Source organism: Mus caroli, chromosome 15, assembly GCF_900094665.2.
Source record: "Mus caroli chromosome 15, CAROLI_EIJ_v1.1, whole genome shotgun sequence".
Taxonomy (NCBI): Eukaryota; Metazoa; Chordata; class Mammalia; order Rodentia; family Muridae; genus Mus; species Mus caroli.
In genome coordinates this window covers 76297306-76306677 of record NC_034584.1, presented here as the reverse complement: position 1 = coordinate 76306677, position 9372 = coordinate 76297306, and the positions used below count along the sequence as shown (strand labels likewise).

The 9372-nt window shown below is 46.1% G+C and overlaps 1 protein-coding gene across 8 annotated transcripts in view; it reads right to left on the bottom strand.

Annotated features, from left to right (window-relative positions):
- Nucleotides 1–2925: 2925 nt before the first annotated feature.
- The window catches only part of Septin3 (septin 3), a 25741-nt gene continuing 19294 nt past the window's right edge, over nucleotides 2926–9372 (bottom strand). For 3 of the 8 annotated variants that reach the window (XM_029470058.1, XM_029470062.1, XM_021183886.2), the window contains 4 exons: nucleotides 8230–8329; nucleotides 7037–7088; nucleotides 6661–6754; nucleotides 2926–4249 (listed from right to left, as the gene is read on the bottom strand). In XM_029470058.1, coding sequence (XP_029325918.1) covers nucleotides 4184–4249; nucleotides 6661–6754; nucleotides 7037–7088; nucleotides 8230–8329 — 312 coding nt within the window. In that variant the 3' untranslated portion in view covers nucleotides 2926–4183. Of the gene's footprint in view, nucleotides 4250–5611; nucleotides 6297–6660; nucleotides 6755–7036; nucleotides 7089–8229; nucleotides 8330–9372 lie in introns of those variants that run through there. The other 5 variants (XM_021183885.2, XM_029470063.1, XM_029470061.1 and 2 more) reach the window with 2 other exon arrangements.

Sequence of the window (9372 nt, the reverse complement as noted above, 5' to 3'; positions counted from 1 at the left end):
CCTCTGTGTGTGTTGTGTTACCATCGGTTGATATCTTCCTCATTTTACCTGCTCAGTTTCAAGAGCCTCTTGATTCATCTTCCATTGTGGCTCCTCCAAGCTTTCTCTTCATTCATTTATCCCTTAGGTTCACCTCATAGAAAGTCAAGTGTTGCAGGGTATTTGATCACACTGTGAGCCCCAAGATTTGTGTTATTTACTGGAAACCCTATTTCTAGTTGTGGTGTGGCTCAGCCCTAGCACACGCCTTTGATCCAAGAGCTTTCTATTTATTGTAAACCATAGGTCAAGAGGTGGAGCAACCAACCAGTTGCAGGGAGGGAACAAAGGGAAAAGTGAGTAAGAGAGAGTCAGGGGGATGGATAGAGAGATGCACAGGAAGTAGAAGGGAGGGCATTCCGTTGGAGGGGTTGGGGAGACAGTGGAAAGGAGAGCTTTTCTTTGGGGATGCTGGCTGAGGAGGAAGATGAGCTGCTGCGCCTTCTGCCTCTCTGAGCTAGTAGGCTTTCCCCGCTCCTCTGTCTGAGACATCTGGCTCCATAGTCTTTATGGGCAAAATCGAATGTTTGAGATTTTGTTTAAAAAAAAAAAAAGTCAAGGTCCCAAATAATTGCTTAAAGTTCACATTAAAATGTAGGGACCAACAAGCAGATGAGAGTTGTATCATTTACTAAGCTACAAATGAGGGGAAGGGTCGTCCTAAATTCAAGAAAAATGCCACTTTGTAGCTTCCTTTGTGTAGGTAGATGAGTGCACTTTGTGTGTTTGGCTGTGCAGGCCTGTGTGCACATGAAGAAGCCAGAAGAGGGTGTCACGTATCCTATCGCTCTCCCCTTTACTCAAGAAAGAATATTTCACTGAACCTGGAAGCAGACTGGTTGACCAGCAAGCACCAGGAAAGCATGGGACCTTACCTGGCCTGCTTTTAACTTTTTATTGAGTCTTTGTGAATTTCATGCACCCCAATGTCACACATCTCCTCCCTCCGTAGCCACCCTCTGCCCTTGCAACCTTCCTCCCACCAAAAGAAAACAATATATATTTTTTAAATATATTATATTGTTAAATATAAATTAAATATAAAATATTTAATTTTATATAAAATAATATAAATTGGATATACAATTAACTATACTACATTGTTAAATAAATATATTTAAATATATTTGTATTAAATATGTTTATATATTTAATACATATTACACATTTTATATACTTCATATATTAAACATATTTATATTTATATTAAATATATTTTTATAATATGTAATGTATATTAAAACAAAACCATCTTGCCATGAAAGCTACAGTGTGTCATGGTTTGTCACACAGTACAACAGCTTTATTTGCAAGTGTTCATTGCAATGAGCTTTTGGTTTGATTCAAAGGCCTTGGCTTCTGCTACTCTATCGATATTGGTTCCTCACCAGGATTCTTCTCAGATATCCAGTTGTTGCTCTGTGTCATGGCAATCCTGCAGCTTTGGATCCGCAGGACTGGCCCCTTCACATGCTCCAGCAGTTCATAGATGAGGTAGATGTTCGGGTGGGACATCTCAAAGCCCTGCATCTGGGCCTGGGTATCACCTTACTAGGTCAGCCCAACAGCTCTCCTGCATCCATGGCACCAGGGCCAACTGTCCTTCACTCACCAGCACTGCCCTGGCATGGGGTGGGGCCCGCTCTCCTGCTCTTCAGGGCTCAGGGCAGTTCTCTTCCACTTTCCCACAGCCACCAGGTCCAGCTCTCCCAAGCTGCCCAGGGGAGGGGCAGGGCCAGCTTTATGCAGTCCACAGACATCAACCTGGCCCCAGGGAGCAACCCCAGACCAGGGACACCCACATGGACTTTGTTGGTAACATGGGGCACAGACATTGTCATAGACCTCTACTGCTGCAGGACCTGGGACACAGACATGGCCCTTAGCAATGGGCTGCAGCCTTAGATGGTATTGCAGGCCCCTCATATCAGGCTGTTCCTCCCCTCCCTGTAGTCTCCAATTCTGCCTCTCTTTTTTTGTTTGGTTTGGTTTGGTTTGGTTTGGTTTGGTTTGGTTTGGTTTGGTTTGGTTTGGTTTGGTTTTTTGAGACAGGGTTTCTCTGTAGAGCCCTGGCTGTCCTGGAACTCACTTTGTAGACCAAGCTGACTTCAAACTCAGAAATTCACCTGCCTCTGCTTCCCGAGTAATGGGATTAAAGACAGATGCCACCACGCCCGGCTTCTGCCTCTTCATAGCACACAAACCATTCCACCTCTCTCTCCCATCTCCACCACACCCTTGCTTATCACCTGAGCCTCTGGTTGTCGTCCACCCAGCCACACCGCATGGCAGGCAAGGGCCTCTGGGTCCGTATCTGGTTTTATGTGGATGTTAGGAATCTGAACTTAGGTCTTCATGCTTGTGCGGTCATCACACTTACCAGCAGAGCCATCTCCCTGTTCCCTTTTAAATTGTGCATATATGTGTTTGCATGAGCATGTGCACAGGTGATCATGAGACCACTTGATAGCAAGTGCCATTCCCAACTGAGCTATCTCACTGGCCCCTTTATATTCTCAATATATTCATAGTAAAATAGCTTTCTAGGCTAGGCTAGGCTTTCATTTATAGACTTGGTCCTCGCACCTTGGGGATGGGAGAGATGCTAAGAAGTTAAGTAATTGGGACTAAATACTTCCTGGTAAAACACAGGTCCTAAGAGAGTCAGCTCTCCCGCTCACTGGAGTTACAAAATTCCAGGAAATGACTAGGATATAGCCTCACGTCACCCAAAAAATGAATAGATGCCACATGTTCAATATCTAATATCTGTAGCTATTTCTTCCCTTACCAGGAGGGTCCCTGGCTCACACGCAGTGAGATGGTGTCATTCACGGCTGATTTTATCAAGGAGCAAAAAACACAAATAAGACAAAGACCAGGCCATTATTGTTCAAACAGTAATGTTTAGTTGTACAACAGAGGCTAGCAACATTTACATGACCAGTCTAAGTGTCTGTTTGGCTTGTTTTCAATTGGGAAACTAAACGGGAATATCACCAAAAAACGTCGGCTGGGACTAACAACATTTTTAAAATGGGCCATTCTTGCATCCCCGAGGCTTGGGCCTCTTGTTCCTCCGGGACTTGTAGATGAATGGCCCACAAGTCACCAGCCTTTGAGCAAGTTGTGTCCAGGTGGAGATGGCAGGTGGGGTGGCTGAGGGAGGGTTCTAGAAAGACACAGTGTATGGGGCAGTGACAGCCGTTCGTTCGCAAACATTCATGCATCTGATGGGGGCTTTGCCCTCCATTTGGGTATTTTCCATTAGCCTATAGCGACCACCTGTGGTCAGGCTAATGCATTGCTCACATTACCAGGGTGGGGGATGGGAGTAGGAATAGTCAGGGGAGGTGGGAAGAGATCCCTCTTATTGCTAAATGTATAAAAGGGTGCTATTTTTCTTCCTAGAGTGTATAGCTGGTGGGTTTGGGGTAGTCCATGTGTGTGTTAAATTCCCTTCCTTTTAAAGTTTGGGGATAAGTCAACTCCAGCAACCTCTTTTCAGCAAAACCCACTTCCCAGATGGCCATATTTTGGGGTAAACAGGTTGTCTACACACATACTCACTGGGCCAGCCACCAGCGGTGATTTTTTTTTTTAAGTGACGCTAGCCTCTGGCTCCCCACCATGTATAATGAATCACCCTTATAAAATACCTTTAAGCAATGAAGGAAACACCCTTGTCCCACACAGGGGCTCACACGGCTGACCTCAGTGACTCTGACAAGCAGGAAAGTTGCTTTCTTGACCGGTTAGGTAGCCAAGAAAGTACTCATGCAGATGAATGGCTAGAGAGCAATGCCGGTTCCCTTGGAGACAGTTATAAGTCGCTGGTATGCGCTTGCAAGGGCAGGAGCAGCTCCCCAGGAGTTCCTCCTCCCTACACAAGGACTGGGATGCTGCTGACACAGATGATGGAGCAGGGTGGTGCTGGCAGGAACTCCATTCCATTGGGAGGAGAGGAGTAGTTTGGCTAAACAGAGGAAGCAACTGTCCTAAAGCGGCAGCTAGCCCCTCCCACCTGCTGAGGGCTGAGAGGGGCTGTGCTGGTGGGCTAGACAAGCACAGCACTAAAAGGGGCGTGGCCCTGCAGCAATAACAGCTGGGAGGGATGAGGGAGAAGCAGCACTTGAAATGGCCTTCATTCAGCAGTGGGGCAGGGGGTGGCTGGTACAGGTGGAAGGACAGTACCCAGGAGGCCTTCTCCCTGCAGGGGGAGTTGAGAACGGTTGAGGGTGTGGAGACCGGCAGCCGGCAGCAGACACATAAAACAGCTTCTCCAGGGAGAATGAGACCACAGCTTAGGGGAGACAGGCAGCCTTCTCCTACTTAGCCTCTCCAACACCCACCATCCTTATCCCTTGCTGGCCCTAGGTGCCCAATCCCATGTCACCATACAGGGCAGCTCACTGGAGCAGTCAGCGAGCTCTATGTTGCTACCACTCTAGCCTAACAGCTGGCCACTCTTTAGTGACGTTATAGATGAGGGGTAGTGACAGCAGTCTCCGGGAAAGACTAAGACCATAGGATTAGGACCACTTCTGCTTGGTCCACTGAATTATGGGTCTTCCATCTCTTTTTGTTTTTTGTTTCTCTGTGTGTTTGTTTTCCTAGTGACTGGGTAATAAAGAGCTGAAGTCATAAATGCTGGCATTCAGTGAAGACCAGTTCTACACCCAGGCTGGACCGGGAGGTGGCATAGTGGATAGATAGATCAGTTGTAAACAGAATTGCGTGGTATCTTCCCTTTCCTATGACTAAATGGCTTTCCTTAAAGCAGCCTTAGAAACTACAGGGAAAAAAAAAAAAAAGAACAACTTGAATGTGCAAGGAGCAGTTAAAGTATGCATTAATAAATACAAGGCTCCTGAGAAGGCAAGAGAAGGCTAAATGTATGGCTGTGGGTATTCCTGGGAACATCTACAGGATTGGACAGTGAGAGAATGTAGGGAGGGGAGAAGCCGAGAAAGACAGACAGACAAATGAGAACAGAGAAAAGAGTGAGTTGGGTTTGTACGAAACAAAGCCACAGAGAAGCCAGCTTAATGCAGACAGAAGGCTGCTAAAGAAAGGGAAACTGTGTTAGTTTGTCTCACAAATCCAGTCACCTAAGAAACTCTGTATATTTTTTCTGATACTTCAGAATTAGTTTGTGAATATAATTTCCTCCACCTAAAGGTTGCCTCATTTGGCCAATAGATGTGCTTCCTTGAACAGAATACCCGGAGCAGCCCAAGCTACCAAATTCTCCCATTTCCCCAGGCTACTCCCAAGTCAGAGCAAATTTCAGTGGTCAGCTGCAGAAACTGGCTTTCCTAGTCTTCTCTATAACTCTGAATTCTCTTGCAATCTCAGAATGCCCTGCCCCATGCTTTTACTTAGGATCTTATTCTTTTAAGGTTTTTTTTTTTTTTTTTTTTTTTTTTTTTTTTTTTTTTTTTTATCTTATGCGTACGAGTGCTTGTCTATGTGTATGTATGTACACCATGCTCTTAAAGGCTAAAAGAGGGTGTCAGGTCCTCTGGAACTGGAGTCACAGATAACTGTAAGCTACCAAGAAGGTGCTGGGAACTGAACCTGGGTCCTCTGCAAGAGCAAAAGGTCCCCCGAAGCACAGAGCCATCTCTTCAGCCCCTAGTTGTGATTCTATCTTAGGGCAATAGAAAGTCAATTTAGAAAGTCTGGGCATGACTTCTAAATATAGAAAGGAAGCTAACATAGATGACTCTAAAGGGAGATAAAAGGTCAGAGACAGGCAGGAAATGGGGTGAATGTATGAATATATATGAAGAAAGGAGGCAAAGGACGCTGGGGAGGGAGAAGAGAAATCAGGAAGAGGAAGCAACCAACCAGCCTGGAAATACGGGGAAGGCGGGCACAGAAAGCAGTGGTTTGCAGCGGTGATGATCCGCTGTTTGACAGTGACCCCAACATAGACACAAGGGTGGAGCTCCATTTTCAGACACCAATTCTGCAGGAACCCCTCAGCTTTCTTCTCTGCTCCCCACGAATCTTCTGTTTCCCCAAGAAGTCCTAGCCTTCCTCCAGATTACCTCAACTTACAGTGAAAAGTTGTTCTGAGCTCCTACAGCCCACCACAGGCTAGCTCAGCCACCAGTCCATGAAGAATACTTGCAGCCCCAGTTTGTGGGTGGGTCAGAAGTAAGAAAGAGTTGCCTGTGGCTCACCTGCTCCCAGCATTATAAATTAAAACCTTCCCCAGACCTCTTGAGTGAGGCGCACAGCTTTTTGTTCTGGAGCACAAGAAAAAAGGAGACAGAATGGAGAGTCATGGAGAAAGCAGACTTACAAAGGACTTTCCAAAGAGGGCAATGAAAATACCTCACCCCTGAGTACATGCATACATACACACACATGCACGCACACACACAGGCACTCTCCATCACACACACACACACACACACACACACACACACACACACACGACAAAATACTGCACAAATACCAGACAGGCCTGGGGACAGAGCTGAGAGGAGGTGGTGGCTGGAGGTGGTATCTGGGATGTGTGTGTGTTTGGAGAAGGGGGATATGTATGATAACACAGAGAAGGGCTCATCACGGGTTACTGTCGTGGCTTTCCTCTGTGTCCACGCTCACCGGAGGGAGGCCTCCATTGTCATTGAGCCTCTTGGCCCTGTAAGTCTCATAGTGGATGTTGTGTGTTACTTCTTTGAGGTCCTGGAGGTGAGTCCTGAAGGGACACAGAGAAAAAAAAGAGAAGCAGATACGATCAGGGATCAGAAGAGGAAAAGGTGGTTCACCTCAGAGGCGAACACATCTCCTCGGTAGACTGGACCCAATGACTGGGACCCACCCTTGAGGACCAATGTCAATTTTACAACCCCTCTGAGATGCACTGGGACAGAGAGCTCTGTTAGAGAGGGCAGACATTCAGGAAGTGAATCTGGGCAGATGGCCTTTGATCACAAATAATTAAACGTGCCATCTGGGGGAGTGTGGGGGCGTATCGTACCTGATGACGAAGTCTCGAAGCAGGGCAAACTCACAGTGGTTGAGGTTTTCCACTACAGATAAAACAGAAGGAAAGGGGTAGCCAGTTCACTAGTGTGGGCCCAGCAGGTAACCAGTTCACTAGTGTCGGCCCAGCAGCTAGGCCACTTTAATGAGAGCATGAGGTGGGTGCTTATGTGGACTTGTCTGAGGCTTGTTCGCTAGTGCACTGGTTCCCTTCCTTTCTTTCTCTTCCTTTTCTTTTTTTTACAAATGGAGCAAATACTTTTTAAATCAGGTCTAATGGACACGGTACCCTTCTAGACACTATAGAATCGATCTTAATATGGACTGGTTTTGTCCCATATTTTTTAACAAAAATTTAATGTGGGAGTTTAAGAAACCTGTGAAGGCCTGTTATAGTTTCTTTTCTAAAGATAGGATAAAGCTTGAAAGAAGGTAAAACACATAGGACCTAATAACTGGCCCAGCCTACAAAGGTCACATTCTATACAGTAAATTGATTTGACAGAGATGGGGTAACTGCTGTCTGCAAACCACTCACCAAGAACTGTGGGAACAGAGGAGGATAAGACATGACTCTCTGGCCTTAATGATGCATATATAACATTCTCATGAATAATTCTAATTCAAGGGAAATAATGAAATAAAATCCCAAGGTACTGGGTATGGTGAAGTCGGTGACGCACCACATCATCCCAGCATTTAAGAGTTAGAAACAGAAAGATCATAAATTCAAGGTCAGAGCTGGAGAGATGGCTCAGCAATTAAGAGCACTGGCTGCTCTTCCAGGGGTTCTGAGTTCAATTCCTAGCAACTACATGGTGGCTCACAACCATCTGTAATGATATCTGATGCCCTCTTCTGGTGTGTCTGAAGAGAGCAATAATGTACTCATACATAAAATAAATAGCTTTTAAAAAAAATAAAATAAAATAATTTGTGTGTGTCTTATATTCATTTGGCAGGCCAAGTCATTGCCACCTGGTCACGCGTTAAATGGTGTCATTGTTTCCTGCCTGTGACGAGCATCTCAAACTGTAAGTTCCTTAAGGGCAGCCTCCGGCTGGCAATAATATCCTCGTATTCTAGGATACTGACACTTTGACCTCTTGCTATTTCATAGCTGCTCTTTCCTTCTGTCTGTCCTGTTCCTTCTAGCTGCCTGTCCTTCTGGGAGATGCGCTGGATTACCTTCGATGATCCCCCAGGGCGTTTTCCTCCCAAGGACCCTCTTGCCGTTCACTTGGTACTCCTTGTCACTCCCCACCACAGCGAAGGGCATGCTCTCCTGCTGAAGAAGGAGAAAAGCAAAACCAGATGCGCATGCTCAGTGCTAGTCTCCAAACTGAGTGTCCAGAGCAGGATGGCCTTTCACATCTTATTCCTTTGCTCATTCAATGACGCTACTGGTTGCAACAGCAACAGCACTCAGCCCCTTGAAAAGACTGAGTTGGGACTCAAGGCCTGGGCCCAACCCTGACTACACTGTTGTCTGACTGGCTAGCTGCACTAAGTTGGCTTTCCTTCAACTAGAGAGCACTTTGAACAGTTCATTGTGCTTGGACACATATTTTCATTTGATTTGGAACCACTTTGGGACTCTCTCACAAACAGCACCCACCCAGGCGCCAGCCAGACTCTGAGATGTGTTATTCGGCTCCCATGGATCCTACTGGCAGATGCCCAGGTCCTGAGCTCTCAGGGCTCTGCTCTGAGATGGGGCTGCTCTGCTCCATCAGGACAAGTACCCAAATGGATCTGCCTGGTGTGTTTGTCATTGGATAAAAGAATCATGTGTTGCTGAATGACAGAGTAAGTTTAGGAAAAGATCATGGGAGACTACGCCATGGGGTGAACTCATAGCATAGAAGTATACAAACTAATAAGGCAGTGACCATGTTACCAGATGATATGGTTGCTGGGAAACACTCTTATGTGGCCCCTTGCTAGCCAAAATCTCTTCATGTAGCATATGAATATAGTATGTAAACTGAGGACACATTCATGTAGAGCTATTCTCTGAATATTAAGCCAAGCATGAGATAGATGATGGAAGTGAACTTCTTTGACATTAAGACTAGACTTTGGAAGCCGGGCATGGTGGCGCACGCCTTTAATCCCAGCACTCCGAAGACAGAGGCAGGCAGATTTCTGAGTTCCAGGCTAGCCCTTGGTCTACAGAGTGAGTTCCAGGACAGCCAGGGCTATACAGAGAAACCCTGTCTCGAAAAACCAAAAAAAAAAAAAAAAAAAAAAAAAAAGACTATGGGCTGAGGGTCCAGGCCAGTAATAGAGCGTTTGCCTAACAGACCCAAGACCCAAGTGCTGAGGTTC